This window comes from Haliotis cracherodii, unplaced genomic scaffold (assembly GCF_022045235.1).
Source record: "Haliotis cracherodii isolate W230 unplaced genomic scaffold, xgHalCrac1.p SCAF_2, whole genome shotgun sequence".
NCBI lineage: Eukaryota > Metazoa > Mollusca > Gastropoda > Lepetellida > Haliotidae > Haliotis > Haliotis cracherodii.
In genome coordinates this window covers 40997548-41017801 of record NW_027266275.1, presented here as the reverse complement: position 1 = coordinate 41017801, position 20254 = coordinate 40997548, and the positions used below count along the sequence as shown (strand labels likewise).

At 39.6% G+C, this 20254-nt stretch overlaps 1 protein-coding gene across 1 annotated transcript; it reads left to right on the top strand.

Annotated features, from left to right (window-relative positions):
* Positions 1-1039: 1039 nt before the first annotated feature.
* Positions 1040-20219, top strand: LOC139468104 (synaptotagmin-15-like). Its single transcript, XM_071249838.1, has 9 exons — positions 1040-1114; positions 1690-1842; positions 12571-12733; positions 13057-13284; positions 13770-13903; positions 16386-16519; positions 17020-17181; positions 17618-17738; positions 18292-20219. Exons 2-9 carry the CDS (start codon positions 1749-1751, stop codon positions 18633-18635), a joined length of 1380 nt encoding a protein of 459 aa, XP_071105939.1. The 5' UTR covers positions 1040-1114; positions 1690-1748; the 3' UTR covers positions 18636-20219.
* Positions 20220-20254: the final 35 nt, after the last annotated feature.

Here is a 20254-nt window from a genome sequence, read left to right as displayed (position 1 = left end):
TGACAAACGTAGAAACATAATTGGGACGAACCGGGATTCGAACTCACAATCATAGGTTTCTGGCGTGCAAAAGGGACGCAACTCTGCACAGCGAATCGCGGCGCCTCAGTGTACATAGTGTACACTACACACACAGTGTACACTACACACATAATGTACACTACACACATACAATGTACACTACACACATAGTGTACACTACACACACACAGTGTACACTACACACATAATGTACACTACACACATAGTGTACACCACATACATACTGTGTACACTACACACATACTATGTACACTACACACATAGTTTACACTACAAACATACTATGTACACTAAATACATATTGTGTACACTACACACATAGTGTACACTACATACATACTGTGTACACTACACACATAGGGTACACTACACACACATATCATGAACACTTCACACATACGATGTGACGTCATACAGTGTTACAAAATGACGTCACCATACATGTACGGACAGCCACAATGTACATACACCCCGCGAGTAGTCCGGGTCACAATAGACCACAAGCAACCTTTGATGGTCAACGGCGTTGATCGTTGCTCATAATAACACTGGATTGTGTTCCAGATTCGATTATTTACAGATCGCCACCCCATTGCAGGAATATTGCTTACTGCAGTTTTAAACAACTAACAGCAACAAACAGCAGTGCAGTCTGATGTCATCTTAGCAGTAACAAACGCAAGAAACTGTTATTTACTAAAGTCTAATTGACACCATGTTTTTCTGCATTGATAACAGTGATCCATCCGTTCTTTGTTAACTCTACTTCTCACTAAGATAAGATGGAAAGTGCTTCCCGGTATAGCGGACAATGTTTACATTAGCAAATATACGTGTCATAGGATTGATATAAATTATTGAATCAATAGAGAAATATCATATTTCCAAATACCGATCACTGGCGGTATCTTAGACTGTTGAGATTGATGGCAGTAACCATAGTGTCACGAGAACCTACCGGTGCCCGAGGCTGTCTGTGACGTCACTAGCCAGAACACTAATCTGTTAGTGAAGTGGTGTGCTGGGGGCGCCCGGTCTCTCTCACTCTCTCTACCTGCCCGACGAGCAACAGGTAAATATGGACATCTGTTCTTCTTCCAACTCGTTTAAAGCTGTCATATTAACATTCTCAAAGGTCAACACGAAGTTTTGTTGGTGTGTCACTGAATATGTTCTCAAATTATCGACAATCTATTTATTGTACAAATTTACTTAAGTAAGCCTCATGCTGGGCTCAGCTTTATCGAGCCAGGTGTGACCTGGTTGGAGCATATACATGTATATATACCAAAGAAACTGATAAGACAAGCAGGGCGGTTTTAATCAAACTCAGAATGATTTATGTATTATCTCTCTTTTGCAATTTAATATTAAAATCAAAATTAATGTGTTGATATATTTCATATAGTTTGTTTTACTCTGATCGCGCCACGTAAACACCTTTTGTATGGTATCGATTAGAGACTCCCTTCTCTAACGCAGAGCTGTTATATGTGGAATACCTCTCCCTGCGTCACACCGGTTTAGACAACATCTGGTACGGCGTTGCAGCGTCCCCAGATGTTGAACACCTCCATGCTTCTCTAAGTAACCGATCAATGTTCGTGTAGTGCTTGTTATCGAGTTTACCTGCGTATTAATTTCCAGGTAAGGTGTGACGGGACGTAGGAGTACACCACGATGTAGGGTCACCCTCGCACCCCGGGATGGCGAATACAGGTCACAGTCTACCACCTGAGGGTGGTGGCCAATCCTCGCCTCAGAAAGTAGACGATGGGGGTATATTCGTTGACATTGACAGTAAGTCTTTTTGCTTTCATTCATCGTTGTGCGATCAGCAACTTTGTCAGTGTAGATACTACGGAATCAACAGAACCTGGATAATCTGGAATTGGATAATCTGAAATGAGAACGTGCACATAAACAGCCGGGCAAAAGAAAGTATATTCGTTAAAGTTGCATTTAGTCAAAAACATTACACACGCTATGAAAACGTTACAAGGCTGAGAACAGTGGCTGAAACACTGCAAAACACAGGTCCAAAACATAACTATGTTACCCGTATCACCGTCGAATAACAATTCTTGTTTGTTTGATCTCACCCGCCATCAAACATGAATGTATACTTTCCTTAACCCGGCAGTTTAGTGAACTGACATTGCCCCATACCTGTTTGTTTAATCCGTAATAATTTCACATAGATAGATAACGTCCAAATCAACCACGTTTCATTATCTCCACGAGGCAGAATACACATGTCTTGTTTGTAAATGGTAGTAATTTAAACTGATTCATTTTACATCTAAAATCTGTTCATATAATACTTGTACAGCATGTAGTGAATATCTCAGGATATAGTCACGTGCTATTTGATATAGGTGTTAGACAGGGATTTATCCAGGATTCTACCGAGTGCCCTTGGCAGGCGAAGTTGGGAAACAAAATCTAACAGAGTTTGGATTTTTAATGTTCATTGTTTCTTAAATTCAAACTTAGGCCTATTTCAATGCAATAATATATATCTCAGCACTACAACCTCATCCTATTTATTCGTCCCGTTATCAGTGAAATACAGCTTATTTCTACAAAGCCATAAAATTAGCCGTAGTCATTTTTATTAACATAAATTGAAACCTTTAACTCAATTAGGGGAATTTTTGTTATGACATTTGCTGCAGACTTTGGCCGACTAGCGGCCTCTAAACAAGTCTAGATAAATCCCTGGGCATTAAATGCTATTATTCTATGATGGATACAGCGTGATATATTTATACTGCAGCGACAAACATGTCGCTATATAAAATCTCCTGTGATATATACGTATTATTCATGTTCACGGCAATGGTAGACACAGTGATGAAAGTATGCCATGTCTGTGACATGTTTTGGGTGATGTATGCACGATTCCAGTACTATGATTCAATGAATGTTTTTACTCGAGGACTCAGTGATAATGAATCGCCAGCTTCCCGCTGTGTTGTGTTACTCGTCAGCGGGTCGCACCCACAGCGCGAGCATGCTGAGTCGCTGTAGACACTGTGACTCGGTACAATTATATCAAACAAATACCTGTATTTCTTTTAATTCAAATCAATAGATACCATGCGTTTTAACAAAGAAGACATGCCATATGTAAGTAACCAGATACGATGTAAGTTGCCTTGACTTAATAATATAAGAGAGTTAAACGTTGTGGAGACTATGTTAGGATAACGTTACGCTTCTCTCTTACATCGCCGTCGTTTATCAGTTTCCATGACAAGCTACATATATATCAAAGAAGCTAAATCTTTTGACAATCTGTGTTGACAAAAAATATGTGATAATATGTTTCAATATTATTGATAATTGATAGCAATCGTGGATATTTTCATTGTAATTGCATGACGTTGTGATTCGCGGACTCCATGTTCGTGTGTTGTGATCCGGTCATGTTCCTGTACATTCAAACACCGTTGTGTCGAACTTTGATGTGTCGAACTTATGGTTGTCTAGAAGTAAAAGCATGGTTCCTTATTTATTTATCATTTCGGTTCTGTCAAACCTCGGATAACTCGAAGTATTTACGTAGGTCCTTTCAACTTCGACACAATGGTGCTTTACTGTATATAGATAGGATTGTAGGATTGTTCCCATTGTATATATCGTTCCAAAACGTTTGATGGAAGATATAAAAAATTACAGTTATAATCTTACTCTAGTCTCCCATTTATCTACTCCGCCAGCGGATTAGTATAATTTCCGGACAGCCAGCGGCGCTGATCTAGAGGTCAGGTTACAGTGACATAACAGTAAACAGTTGATTACACATTACATAGCGGTTAATAACTCAAGTCAGGTTCATTCTGCTTCATCGTATTCACTTACCTGAGACATGGGAGGCCGAGGATGATGGGTGTTTCCTCATCCTAATTTAAAGCAACCAGTTGTGTGAAACAATTACACACATCAACGCATTAGTAATCGCTGTTTTGAAACCATATTACATTATTTTTATCTAAATGTTTGGAAATTATTTTGTTTTCATTTATCGGATTTTTTATATTATTCAAATCATTCATACTCACGAGATTCACTCACTCACTCACGATGTTGACATGTTAACTCGTGGCTAAGACCCTCGTAAAAAATATCAACTTTTTCATGTCACGAGATGCGATCAATGTCTGTGACAAGAAATGTTATTTGTCATATTAATATAGTATTTCATCACTTAATACATAATAAAAGCACATCTTGCTACAAGCTGACGCTGTAAAGAAGCCAGTAAACCCATAGATATATATCATGATAGCCATTGCCATGAATCATTGAAAATACGTATTACATGATGTCAACCTATACACTGGGTGCATCCTTGCTATGACTACGTGCTCACACGATAATTCCGTTGGTTAAGAGGTCTGACCCATAGAGCCGACCCTCGAATCCTTAATTAATGGTTCATTCTGCAAATCCAATAGTCAGTGAGTATCGGTTTACGCAGCTTTTAACAAATTTTTTAAGCAAAAGCGAGTGATACCAGAAATGGGTTTCACACATTTTACCCATGTTAGGAATCGAACTCAGACCTTCAGCGTGAAGAACGAGCGCTTTAACCACTCGACTATCCACCGCCCGGAAACTCTTTTCCTTTCACACTGGTCAGCTATTGTGTCCTTTGACGTTTATCATGATTTAATTCACGATTTCATCTGGAATTACTGTATTAACCGCCCCGTGAAGATCCGCGTTAGAATAGGTCTTCAGCAATCCAAGCTTCGTAAGAGGCGACTATCGGGATCGTGTGCTCAGGTTCGCTGCCTATGTTGATGCATGTTATCGTATCCAACTTGCGTAGATCGGTGCTCATGATGTCATCACTGCATTTTCTGGTCTGGACTCGATTATTTACACAGCGCCGTCATATAGCTGGAATATATGCTGAGTGCGGCGTTAAACAACAAACAAACTGTATTAACCTATTGGTTGTATAGTATAATGATTTGGTCCTTTACCAAATGTTCCTTTATTTCTTTCAGTGAGTATATTTGTACTGCAGGTAGACCCACCTATAATGACGTCTACATGTACATTGTTAGTTCGTGAGACTCAATATTTCTTCCTCTTTCGCTACGTACACCAGGTATATTGTATATATTAATCATATTCATAAATATTCATAACTACCATTTTAACGTTTAATGTATAAATTGACAATGTGTAAATGGCAAACTGCATTCATTTAATTATAGTCAGGTACACTGTACATTGTGAAAATAGTCAATTACATTTTCATAAAAATGTTTGGTATAACAGAAAAAACTTTAATCGAATCGAAGCGTGGCAGATAGATTAGACATTGAGAAAATGCTTTTGACTTTTTAAAAAGTTTATCTTCACCTTTTCGTAATGGAAGCAATAACCGTTTTTTGAAATGTTATTCAGCTATATTATAAATCACGTTTAACAGAGCAATATGTAATTTAATATTATTTCAAGTATATTTTGATGAAAATTGTGATAAAAATACTTCAAAACATTACAAAACCAGATGTTCCAGTCTAGATTTTTATATTCTAAATATGTAATTGTCTATTTAATCGTCTACCTCTTATCTTTGATTTATGCCTTAATCAAACATGTCGCGGTAATGCATACATATCTAGATTTAACTAAAACAGGCGGTTACTAACTGCAAATGAATCATGCTGTCAATTCTAATAGACGTTCAGGATCGTCGTGCCCTACACCTCGGCACATTTATAGCGGTATGACATCACGTTAAAGCCCTAGGCATTACGTCTCCACGTTTATTTTAAGAAAATATGGCTTTAAATTTCTCACATTGTCCCGATGAAACGAACAGGGACCCGAAAACACATATAACGTAGATGTGTCGTCACCCTAGGCTAGGTATCTCTCGGTGACAGTTAATGGTCACGTGACGTAAGATTAGGCGCCTGTAGCCTAGCTATGGGTGGGTACGTTTATTAGCGGTAAACAGGTGATAAAAGATATGTGTGTTTGGCTACTTTAATGTATACGAGGGCAAACATTACCACTTGTATCTAGCCGAAGGTATGACCATGCACTGAACGTGTATGGTAGGGGGACTGGTTGTATGTTAAATAGACATGTGTTATATTCATCAACTTGCCACGTGTCAACTTCGAATCACGCCGCATGCTTTACATTCAGAAGTTTAAGTAAGCTGAAGTAAATGCCGTTTAGATAATGTTATATATATTGCATGTTCCTACTATTTAAGTGATCAGCCTATTCCGCGAACACGTCGAGTTATCCGAAATTTGAGACAAAGAAGTGGTGATATAAGAGCTTAGTTCATGTGGTGGCTCTGCCCATATTGTATCAGTCTTAAACGATATATCGAGTTAAAGGGGTTCGAGTTAACGGTATTTTAATGTAGGTCTATTGGGGATGTGAAATAGATTCCGTGCGTATCTATCGTTGTACTGAATTAGTAAGTAATGATTAGTAAAGCATCCGGGACTGAAATATATCGTTACAAGTATTCTACTTTAGTGCTTTACAACCGTGTTCTACTGTAGTTCTTTACAACCATGTTCTACTGTAGTTCTTTACAACCATGTTCTACTGTAGTTCTTTACAACCATGTTCTACTGTAGTTCTTTACAACCATGTTCTACTGTAGTTCTTTACAACAGTGTTCTACTGTAGTTCTTTACAACAGTGTTCTACTGTAGTTCTTTACAACCATGTTCTACTGTAGTTCTTTACAACCATGTTCTACTGTAGTTCTTTACAACCATGTTCTACTGTAGTTCTTTACAACCGTGTTCTACTGTAGTTCTTTGCAACCATGTTCTACTGTAGTTCTTTACAACCATGTTCTACTGTAGTTCTTTACAACAGTGTTCTACTGTAGTTCTTTACAACCATGTTCTACTGTAGTTCTTTACAACCATGTTCTACTGTAGTTCTTTACAACCATGTTCTACTGTAGTTCTTTACAACAGTGTTCTACTGTAGTGCTTTACAACCATGTTCTACTGTAGTTCTTTACAACCATGTTCTACTGTAGTTCTTTACAACCGTGTTCTACTGTAGTTCTTTACAACCATGTGCTACTGTAGTTCTTTACAACAGTGTTCTACTGTAGTTCTTTGCAACCGTGTTCTACTGTAGTTCTTTACAACCATGTGCTACTGTAGTTCTTTACAACCATGTTCTACTGTAGTTCTTTACAACCATGTGCTACTGTAGTTCTTTACAACCGTGTTCTACTGTAGTTCTTTACAACCATGTTCTACTGTAGTTCTTTACAACCATGTGCTACTGTAGTTCTTTACAACCATGTTCTACTGTAGTTCTTTACAACCGTGTTCTACTGTAGTTCTTTACAACCATGTGCTACTGTAGTTCTTTACAACCATGTTCTACTTTAGTGCTTTACAACCGTGTTCTACTGTAGTTCTTTGCAACCGTGTTCTATTTGAGTTCTTAAAAACCGTGTTCAACTATAGGTCTTAACCGTGTACTACCGTAGTTTGTTACAATCGTGTTCTATTGTAGTTCTTTACAACCATGTTCTACTGTAGTTCTTTACAACTGTGTCCTGCTGCTCTTGTTAACCATGCACCAGACTATTTTACCTGAAAATCACACAAACAGACAAACAGCTGTGCCATAAATGTGCGGAAAGTCTCCTACGCTTCATTATAATGCATTCCCTATTTGACACAACCCCGGCTATATAACGCTGCAAGCGTTAACTGCGTGTCACTGTATGCACGTTTGTGTGACACTCGCTGAGGCTGAAAACCCTCGGGCCAGTTTCATGCTGGGCGCTCTGTTTGCCTGTGGCTGTCCAACAGTTTCATTTCCTTTTGAACTGTATTCCTATACAATGTGGTTATGGTGATGTTTGTTTTATGCATACGCAATGCGCGGAATAAAACACGCACTATAACTGGTTATTGTTCTTGCCAGATTTAATTCGAATTGCAATATAACATATCTTCGAAACTCACACAGGACGTGTATAGAAGGGTGAGTGGACACTGTGGTCAGCCTATTTCATGGCGGTCTGTAAATAATCGAGTCAGAACCACACAAACAGGTGACCGAAATGAAGAGCAACGATCCACGCCATCGGGATACACTGTCAAACAGTCACGGAGCCTACTTTCCCGATCCAAATTAGACACTGTTTACGACCAGCAATAGGTAAGGTGAGGTGAAATTGGGTTTAACGTCGCGTCCAAGATTATTGCACTTATATAGCGACGTGCATGTACGTGAATGCCGAGCACCAGACAGGGTAACAACAAGTACCATCTTTTTATGTATTTTGGTATGACGGGGCCGGTGATCGAACCCCGAATCTTCCGCGTTCGACGGACGCTCGACGTTCGACGGACGCTCTACCACTAGACCACGGAGACGGTCACGACCAGCAATAATCTGAGTCATAACAGTTATATCACTGTGGCATCTAATTATTCGAATCTGATACAGACGAACCAGGGGATGATAGTATGAGCAGCGATATGCCGTCGGGATACGATGACGTATCAGCCAGGCCTAACGAAACATAGACATAAAGGTTTGATTATTTCGGTGAGATGATAGTATTTTATTTAATTATTGCTCTAAAATCGCCACCAGATACCTTTGTTACAGTGAACAATGTACCTAAAGCACAGAGCTGTTATAGCTGGCGACAGATGTTTTAAAAATAATTACGAAATGCGAGCGAGTGCAGTTATAGAATAAAATCAACATAAACGAAAATGGAGATGGCCCGTTTTACAAATATCTGACCATTCCCATACCCCGGCATGGTGTTGAACAGAAAACGTTGGTTGACCATGAAATAAGATGGGCACATTCTACAAGTGAGTATGTCATCTAGATCGGTCAATCGTCAGACGTTTTTACGATGCCTGACCACAAGGCAAGGTGAGAATGACTCAAGATATATATATTACAATCAGGTCGTGCTATTTGCGGCTGGATGCACATGACATAACACCATGGCTAAAACACCCTAATTTTTGTACATATATAATACAGAACAGAACAGAAGTTTATAATTAAAAACTTGGGCTACTAGCCCCTCATCTTACATTTACAAACTAAACAAACATTTATGAATGGCGGTGAGAGATCAATAAAAAAAACTTCTTATGATAAACATGATTTTATAAATTTCGCGATGTACATTATCACTGTTTTACTGTTACAGCTACGTAACTGGTGCAATAATATTTAGCAATATATATATAGTTTTTATAATTCTTAAATTTTGGGCATGTTGATAAAAACTGATATTCATCTTCAATAACCTCAATGTTCACAATATCTAGGATCTCTATCGATATTTATATACCTTCCAGTTTCAATTTTCAACTTATGAGCAGATACTCTGATCATAGTAAAATATTTTCTTTTAAATCTCGGGGTGAAATATCTAAAGATATTTCACAGACAAATACAGATTTAATGTTATTGTATGATGAGAGTTTTGAGGATTTAGATAAAGTACGAGACCATTTCTGTATATAAATACCTATGTCTTTGTTTAAAATTTACACATAAAGTAATTTGGTTAACAGTTCATATAATCAGCAAATCCGTGAGATGATCAAACAAATTAATATGGAAACACCAATTTTGAACACCTATTAGACAGTCAAGTAATAATATATTACACGCTAGTAACAAAAGGCAACTTTTACTTTTTATAATCTAAAAACAGAACTTCGTAACTCGTATATATTTAGTAATATTCAAAGCATAACTAGAACAACGTGTAATAAAAGAGAAAACATCACCCTCGATTATCCAGTATATAATATCTTCATTCTTTTTTATTAGAAATATTCCTGGACCTATTTGCTACCTTGGTGTTCCTTTTTAGTGTCACACAATACACCATATACAGTCGCCCAATCACTTACACATATGAGCTCATGTGCTAAGCCGTCATGGTTTAGATTTTGACATAATTGCATGAGTTGTTGCGAAATCCATGGCCATACCCCTCCTCATCATCCTCCCCCTCCTCCTCCTCCTCCTTCTCCTCCTCCTCCTCATCATCATCATCATCCCCCTCCTAATCATCATCATCCCCCTCCTTCTCTCCCTCCTCCTCGTCGTCATCATCATAATCATCAGCAGCATCAGCATCGTAGTAATAATAACAATCATCATCATCATCACAAACTACCTTTCAGTTCCATTAGTGGAGTACATGTATGTCTGAATGGCTCGAAGGCAGAAGCTGCTTTCCTCTTAGCGTGACATGGTGTGACATTAAGGAAATTGTAACGAATTAAAACACGCATGGTGTAAAACATTACTGTCACAATCTCGCCACATAATATAAAAATATCAAATTCAATCACACCTGTCGCCCTAGCTTAAATGGAAGCGTCGCAAGTCGAACAGGTGACGTGACAGTCATACGAATTAATATTGTGTATGCATTCAGGGGTAGCCAACCACGTGTTTTGTCTTATGGAAACAAAGACACACGCAACATGTTGCAAACGATTCCATAAACAAATCATCGTAAAAAATACAACGTTGCAACGGTTGATGAGGTCCAGTTATATCGTAGCCCCGCCGTGACTGATGGTCACTGTGGGTTTGACCTTGGAAAATGAAATTACCTCGAAACAAGCTTAAACATAGGCCTCACTTGAGTATCTTGACCAACGAAACGATGAAATTCTAACTATTGACATCAATATTTATCATCCCGGGTGACGGAAGTGAATGTTATTTTACGACATTGGTATATCCGGGATATACACACTCCTGCTGCGGCCAATCACACTAGAGGTTGATAGCAGGAGCAACGATCCAGGCTAAAGGGTGACTATGGCACAATCAAGAAGGGCGTACAGTGTGACCACTCGATCCCCATTTTACCCAGATTTTGTATATTGGGGACATTTTCTGCACTGATCGGGTATTGGGTAAATCATCTTCCCGAGGCAAGGGCGTTAACTGCCTTGCCTCAGGAAGTTGTGGGTAAATAGTGTCGTGCATGTAGGACATGGGGCCGATATACAGTAAGGTCATGGGAATTGATGAAAACGGAAGTTGTGGGATGATTCCATTTCACCAATCAATCATGGTTTCTGGATCCCTTTATGATTATGATGATTATTACTATTATTATGATGATGATGTCTCAAATGTTATATTACCAGTCATGTGTGTACGTATAGTACGTCATCAGCTGGTAAATATACACTAGTGTACATGTGCCTCTTGAAATCGACATGAACATGGCTATGAATATTGATACAGCCCACGCGGTTCGGGCACAGCTGTTCCAAGATAGTCAATATCATTTCACAGATATAGAAATGCATTCTTGCTTGTCTTATTTTAGCATGCTGATTGAATAGCTTCTATACGTTGTTTCTCTGACAATAATGATTTTTGTACTTCATTCATACTCTCGCATATCTGACCAATTATATCAAATTTCTGTTGAAATGCAGTATTTACAGTATAAATAATATAATATAATGAAGTCGGCCAAAGTAAAATATAGTCCTCGAATATGATTAAATATGAACAATAGAATGTTATAAAACGCTGTAAAAACGCACAATTTGTTTCTCCACTTATTTGTGTTGTATTCGTCAGTAACTGTTTCAGTTAAACTTTTCAAATTTGTTTCAAATATTTGTAAATATTTTCTATCGACAGTGATCAAAGCACAAATTAGAGTTATCTTGTTTTTGTGTCTGGAATCACAGAAGCATCCAGACATGTTGTTTTTTCTATCAAATCGTCAAATAGCTCGGGTTGCGACTCTTGGGCATGCTAGAAACCTGTGAACGTGGGTTCGAATCCTGGTTCCCCCGATTATGCTTCTAAGATTGTCAGCACCATACCCGTGCTCGTGGGTTTCACCAAGCGGTAAAGGTCATCACCTGGGGCTTTCCTCCCACATCAAGCTGGCGCGCCGTCACATAACTGGACTTCTGTTCAAAGCGACGTTAAACCCAACTCACTCACTATTGAATAGTTATAGTGTTCAGCGTATTTATTAAGCCTGTTTTCCTATTCGGATAAAAAAATATATGTGTGTAACAGAGTTTGGGGTTTTGCAATGTCGGTGTAAGCCGTGCAGTTTTACTAATTATCATACCTGATAGGATACTACAAACATCCACGAACCATCATAAATTTAAGCCTGCAAATGTACACACATGTGATTGGCTGAGTCAGGTGGGTTTAGATCCACTTTGGGAATCAAACTTCAGGATATTGTCAAAATATATCACATCTTGGACAATAACTAGTTCAATTTTCTGCCACTAAGTGACAACATGTTTCCATCACTGTTGCTATCGATGGGTGTGGCAATATTCAATCTAAAAACAAATTAGTTTCCCGCTGTTAGATTTACATTTGTTAGGAATAATCAATACACGTATTTTTCTTTCCTATTATCCGATGCAAACACCTGGTGTCATCCTTGTTGCTCGTATTTTGTGAAAGATTCGCTGTTGCCTAATCCAGGGTCCTCTCTTCCAGCTACAAGTCTTGCCATCATTTTGGGATGTTCCGCGGGTGCCTTCCTTCTCATCGTCTTTGCCGTCATCCTGTTCCGTTTGCGCAGGCGCAGGAGAAAATTATACGAATCTTCATTTGATGATGGAGACGACCCTTCTTCATCCCGATCTATGCCAACATCAAGGTATGAACATATTAATAGCATTCAGGGTTTGATGAGGACATATCATTCCACGATATACAAAATGATTTCTTACATGAAAACTGCCGGGCAAAAGAAAGTATACACTTGAAATTGGATTTGATAAAACAAATTACAAACGTTACCAAAATGTTACAAGTCTGAAAACAGTGGCCGAAATACTGCAACTTAAGGTCCAAAACATAACTATGACACCCGCATCAAATACATCACCATCGCTTAACCATTTCTTATATGTTTGATGGTTAACCAGCACTGTGTATCTTTTCTTACTGTACCCCTTACTGTGTACATTTCCTCTACAGGAGCTCATCGCCCAACTTTTCCAAACGTTTGTCATGTCCGGAAGTGGGGGCATCAGGGAAGCCTGTCATCCCCATGATCCGCTCCGTCACGATCGACGGCATCCCCTTCCAGCTGCCCACAGAGAGGGTTCAGCCCGGGGGTAACGGACGCCGAGAAAGAGGGGGAAGCCTGGCCAGCCTCCCTCGCCAGCACAGCATCCTTGGGTCAGTACAACCCGAACTGTACAGGTGAGAGCTTCTTCGTTCGTGAGTGTGTTCGTGACCAAGTGAATGAGTTTGGTTCAATGTCACTTCCTAATATATCGCCCCTGAGAGCCATCTAAGGAATATTTGAATTATATATATAAATGAATATAATAACAATTTCGTCTCAAACGAAGCCACTTTACGCTCATGTATACTCCCTACTTATAACATATACAATTTCGGACATATTAATTAGCTCAGATAAGTCTGTTTTTTCTTCCCGATGAATCTGTAGACAAAGTTCAGAAATAGAGAAAACTCCTACTAGATTGACATGGGAGGGACGCTACTCTTTGACCTTTGGTACACCGTAAACTCTACCATCACTACTATTTATTCTACCAACAATTCTTTAAAGAGATGATCACTTTGAAACTTGGTTCGTATTGATGTACGTTATTATTAGGACTGCATCCATGATTGTTTCTTAACTATTGCAACTCCCTCTTCAATACGACGGCTTTCAGACCTCAAAGTGGCTCGGAGGATGACGAGGCCTACCTCCCCGCCACCCCCCACGGACGCCTCTGGTTCTCTGTCATCTATGACGCCGCTGTTGAACAACTCCAGGTCACCCTCATCAAGGTCAAGGGCTTGCCAGGTAAACTTAAACTGGTTCCCGACACTCTTTGCGCCTCTCGATATTAAGAGACCAGCTTACATGTATATCCTACGTAAAATGTGCCGCCCTACATGTAATCTCAAGACCTTCCACAACGCTGACAGCTAGTGGCGTCAAGTTTAAATGATATGATAAAATAATATTACATAGAAAAGAAGAGGTCTATGACAATATAGCTGCGTCAATAAGTTTCTAGGACAGGCTTGGTTGGTGTGTAGACAAGGGGTTCAGGTTTCCAGTGTTTGGAGCCATTGCTGTGTCCTCGCCGTCGTATTGCTGGAATATTGCTAAGCAGCATCTAAATCCACACTCACTGAGTAATAGATGCAGGTGAGCTAACAGCTTGTGTGGTGTTTAACGTATTCTCACAGACAGTTGATGTTCCAGCCACGGCGCAATCACGTCGACATAGCCACGTGATAGCAGGTTTTGACGCATGCACACAGTTCTCTCTTTGTGTCTGCAGTACATCTGCACACACCAACACCCCCACCCACCCCCCACCCCCCCCACCCACACACACACCCCACACCCCACACCCCCCACACCCACCCACCCACCCCCACACACACACCATTATGGGGAAACCTCGTTTACCCGGACAAGAGAACTTGTCGATCTTGTTGTACTCTTTAAGTTAATATACACAAGAAACATTAATCTCTACTAATGCTTCGTTACTCCCAAGATTCAATTTGAACATGTGTGGATTAATGGGTTTGGGATAGAATGGTATAATGTGAAATGGTTGTGAAATATTGTCCCTTTTCAAAAGGTCAGTCGTGACTAAAAGAACACGTGTCAGATACAAACACTGCGTTCTGGAACGATGCCAAACTTTGTATATTTATTGCTTCATTTCTCGGCAGAGACGCACGTGTTTAATGTAATCCATAAATCAATAATTAATTAAGTTTAGGTTTGCGAAAGAAATATCAGGTAAAATGCATTTAACGACCTGGTTCATTGTGTACATAGACTTCAGTTCATTTGGTTCAGTTAACATGGCTTATCACATACCAGGGGTAATATGGCCACATGTGATGCGTATGGACGACATGTAGACACCCATAATGACAGTGAAACCTTGTTAATCTGGACGCTTTTGTGTCCAAAGAATTCGCCCACATTAACACAGTAATGTGCGTGTAATAATGTCCAGATGATCTCAATAGTACGTATCCCGAAGACGGGTTGCCGGGCTGGGTCTGGATTAACGAGTTTCGTTGTGTATAAAATATTTAACTAGCTAGGCTATCACCCTCATCTTCCAAAGGCAAGGGAATTAACTGATTCTAATGGGCTGGAATTTATGGGCTCGATCGTAGGGCCACCAGTGGTTATTACGAGTTATGTTCCTTCTATTTCCCGCCTATTGACCAATCAGATTCCACCTGTCATATCCCTTGCATTTGCTTCAAACAAAATGGCGGCGCCCAGTCAAGACTATCTAAACGTTAATCAACATCTATATTGTGATAAAACGGGTTATAACTTGCGAAGTACATCAAACAACGTATAAATAACGAGCACCTTGACTAAAAACATGAACAGATTTGGAAAATATCTGTCAAAACCAGTTGACGGTACACAGCTTTGTAAATCTTCCAATCGAACGAAATCTTTACGGTTGTCGCCATGTTACTTATGAACCGAATGTCGATTTCGTTACGCGATTTTGATTGGACTATGCATAGACTCATTTGTCCAGCCAAACTAGAACTCCATGAATCCAAACAAGTTCGGCAAGAGTGGAAACTGGACTTTTATAGTCAGTTAAATCCCTTGCCTCGGGAAAATGTACCACCCTTGAATGAAAACTGAATTTGACATTCTTTTATTAATTATTGTGAAGTAAATTTGACATTCATTTATTAATTATCGTGAAGTAAGTCGGAAATCTTGCCGGTACACGTAAACTATTTACACCTAAGCCAAATGAAAATTCAAACTGGTACTGGCAACGAGGTAACAGACAGACAGTTATTTTGAATACTTAAAAAAGAAACAAGAAAATACAAGTGCAGTATAAAATCACCTTTATTTTCACTATAGTCAATTCCGGATATAACGAAGTCATGTCGAGCGAATATTCCGCTTTTCAAAGGTTCGTTCTATCAGAAGTGAAAGAAAGCATGGCCGGTTCCTGGTCCCAAGCAACCTTTATGCTGGTCGTACGAGGCGACTTCGAGGATCGGGTGGTCAGGCTCGGTGACTTGGTTTAGTGCGGGTTATCATGCCCCGATCGTACTTCACAATATCATTCACTGGATTGTCTAATTCGACTCGATTTGTGACAGGCCGCTGTCATGTAGCGAGGGTGGTTAGCAACAAACAGACGACTTGGCTTGAAGCAAGATCCTTAAGAATGCAGCCCGTGCATCTCTTGTGTCCCAAGCCAAGTCATAAAGACAGGCCATTGAGGATGTTTGACTAATATACGATGATCATGTACTTCCAGGTCGAATAAAACATGAAGCACCACGTGACCCCTTCGTCAAAGTGTTCCTGCTACCAGACGAGAAGACATGTAAGGTGTCAAAGGTCAGGAAGAAGACCCTGTCTCCTATCTTCAATGAAACATTCCAGTTCCAGGTGGGTCATCACTGTCAGAGCGCTAGCATTGTCATTTGACAGTTACACCATAAACTATAACTGACCATAGACATTACAAGCTTGACGAACTGGTCTCGCTCACCCAACACCAAGAACCCAAGAACATTGGAGGGTGGGACCCAATGATGCCATAATGTTTGCAGAGTAGTGTCCCTTAGTAGCAAGGATATGTTGGTCATGGGGTCGAATCCAATATTGGCTCCGATAGGGATTCTTGGTTTCGCAGCAACATACTCATACTTGTACGTTTGCCCAAGTCCAAGGTTACTTGTATGGTTACTTTGAGCTGAGTTGTGAGTGAGTGAGTTTGGTTTAACGCCGCATTTAACATTTATATCACGGCGTGTCCTTGATCTTTAAGCTGACACGTCGTGACATAACTAACATCTCTTAAAAAGCGTCCAACCCAACCCCTACCTCAACATAAACTAAAGGGATTTTTCGAGTACACACTTGACCATGTGATGTTTTTCCCTCAGGCCTCCCCTGATGACGTATACAAAAGGACATTACGTTTCTCTGTGTATGACGTAGACAAAAGACGTGTACGTCACTCACTCGGTCACGTGATGGTTCCACTGAAGGACATTGACCTGACGAAGAGCGAACCACTTTGGAGCGATCTGGAGCCTATGGCACACGTAAGTTATTGTTTCCCAGTGATTGTTTAATCATGTTTTTGTAGAAATCCTGTAAATTACTCAACAGCATGAGGCATCATCAGAACAAGCCAGTTCATATTGAATTAACCTTTGCTTCCAATATGCTATGAAAAATAACTTTATGTATAAACAGATCTTAAAGATGCAAACGTGCCATTGGTTCGCATTGATAATGCTAAGCTGATGTGAGAAAAAACGCTGAAATCTGAAATCAGTAATAAAATTATGTGTGGTATTCACTCAGTTTTTGAAATATTAACAGGTGCCAAGTGACAGTATTGCTGAAATATCTTGAAAAGAATAAAATGTCATTTCAGAAAATGCAATCGATGTTAGAATCGCCACATTAAGAAAAAGAACATCTGAAGAACAAATCATCTGTTTTGTGTCCTAACCATGTCCTGTATGTCTACAGGCAACGTCGTGTCTGGGGGAGCTGTACTTCAGCCTCACCTACCATCCGCAGACAGAACGGATAAAGGTGGTCATCATCCGAGTCAGACAACTCCGACATCTGGACTATGGTGGCGAGACAGGTACATCACACACCCTCAACAAAAACACTTTCCATACTGTTATCAACCCGGATCCATTGGTCTTAATGTGAAAAGATTTTTACTAATTTGTTTCAAAAAATGTTATCGTAAATCCATTCCCCCGAATGCATATTCTTGTCATGCTGAATGAAGCTATTTTTTTAAACAAAAGCAAAATCTTGAAGGTTTTAATAAGCATCTATTTTCAATTTTACCTATTTATAATTTCGCAAATGAAGATCGATTAAAAATGTTTTTATGAAAATGAATCTGCATTTGATATCATATTGTTGGTAATATGTCCTCATTGGCGAATGTTATTTACAGATAGTGCTGTATCCTAACAGGATATCAGTGCTTAAAATGTGAAAGATGATCCCTATTGGTCTAAATGAATATTGCGGACCCAAATAGCCCGCCAGGTGTAGTATTAATTAGCTACTGCATCTAGATTCGTGTGTCCCCAATTATCACTATCATTATCATGTTTTTGTCGGATGAGATGTCCCTTATTGCTTTTATCACGTCTTGATTATAAAACTTCCCTCTCCAGGTATGTACGTACGCATCCAGTACTGTCATGGACGAAAAACACACAAAACTAAACGCACAGTCTTGCTTATGGGAGCATCAGAAGCGGAAATCAACGAGTCCTTCTCGTTTTCAATCTCCGGGCGACAGCTGGACTCGTGCAGCTTCGTCATGACCCTGATGACGTCGCCTATGGGGACACGCTCCAGCCACCATGAGGAGTATGGCCGTGTAACTGTGGGGCCGTTCCTCTTCGCCCGTGGCCAGGAGCTGCTTCATTGGCAGGAAATGATATCCCAGCCCCGCTCCCCAATAACGAGGTGGCACACCCTCACACCAACATCCGCCCTGGAGCCAGATCGATGAACGGATCACCCAACGCCACCATACGGTTCTGTGAAATCACACCTGATACAACGTCTATTTTTATGATCAAATTCACACCCTCTGTTTCGGCGGTGTGATCTCTGTAGAGTTGATGCACTGCTTCTGTTTCGGCGGAGTAAACTAAGACTACACACTCGAAATGTCACATCAACCCGTGATAACTTTAAACCTGTTTTCTCATTATCGTTTGGGTCATTTAAAGCATGTCGGGTGAAATACTTCTTCTCAGGTGAATAAGTTTGGTTTTATTCGGTAAGAAATCCCGTTTTATTAGTTATATGGGTCTCAAGAACTTATGGAAATAGTTAATATCCTTCATTGCCGAAATCATGACAATAGTAACAAATGAGCTTTCTGCAGAGAGAAAAAAAGTGACAACGATCAACTTGAAAAAAAAAAAAATTTTTGCGGGAATTGTCATTTTCTTTCACGGCCTGAGGGTGTTTTATCTTTACTTAATTAATATTATGTTGTTATATTGCTGTCTTAAAGTACGACCATTTGATCCATCAATTTAAGATCAACTGGGAATCATAATCTACGGTACCTACAAGTGTCTTTTCTAATGTGTCGATATGTAGCGAAATGTATTTCTGTTTTAAACCCTAGTTTAGCTCTGTAAAAAGAGAGAAAACTGTCCCATACGAAGGTACACAACAACACGTAACTGTATATTGTACTGCTCTCTAGAAAACCCCTCTGTTGATCAAGTAACTGTGCGAGAGTATTGGTGTCTGATTATAATCAAAGTTTTGTAAATTGTTAGACGCCACTGTCTTCTTCATCACGGATTTGCACTCTGGTCCATTCGGCTATTCCCGCGATCTACACACTTTTTGGAGTAGCAATGGCGTGTCATGTGACATTCAAATGAATTGAACTAATTCTAAAGTAATATGGACCCCCTCCCCCCTCCCCAGGGCTGGCCGAGGACCCAAGGGATTGGGATGAGCCGAATGCACCAGTTTGATGTGACTATTATTTAATGAGGTGGCTGGGTCTGTGTTAGGTGTTCATGCTAGTCGCACCCTGAAATAATTGTGAGTGATGCAAACGTAATTACTGTTAATAGGGGTCATGCTCGAATCGTGATAAAAGTGAGCGTGATTATTTCATGTAGGTCACAATTATTGGGTAACGGGTTCATCCAAAAAGGATCACTATGTAATTCAGTAACTTAATTCTGCCTGTGGAGTAATTGTGACAATGTGTTATATTACGTCCGTGTGGTTAGCCTGTAATGTTTACCTCTAAACCGCCCCTTGAATTATATTTTGTGTTCTGTTAGTTATTATTATTGTTGTTACCTTGATGAAAGTTTGCTTGAAATCAAACATAACGTAATCTCAAAATCGACTTTACATATTTCTCAACGTTCCCCATCAAAGTGCAGATCGTAACTCGACTGTGTTTAAACTGACAGTGTTTGATTTGAAGAGAAACAAGACGTTGAAACAAATGTTGTTAAACAGCAGAATCGCCACCCGGCAATAGCAATAGTTGGTTTTGGAAATATATATATATATATGTCATCGTAAATGAGAATTCAATAAAATATTTTTAAAAGTGTGCTTGTTATTATTCATATTCTTTTTCCA

What these genes read in the sequence shown, in the direction of transcription:
- LOC139468104 (XM_071249838.1), top strand. Translation starts at nt 1,749, where the DNA reads ATGGCGAATACAGGTCACAGTCTACCACCTGAGGGTGGTGGCCAATCC. An exon ending in CGATCTATGCCAACATCAAG is followed by an intron (nt 12,734 to 13,056) that starts GTATGAACATAT and finishes TTTCCTCTACAG; the next exon opens with GAGCTCATCGCCCAACTTTT. An exon ending in ATCTGGAGCCTATGGCACAC is followed by an intron (nt 17,182 to 17,617) that starts GTAAGTTATTGT and finishes GTATGTCTACAG; the next exon opens with GCAACGTCGTGTCTGGGGGA.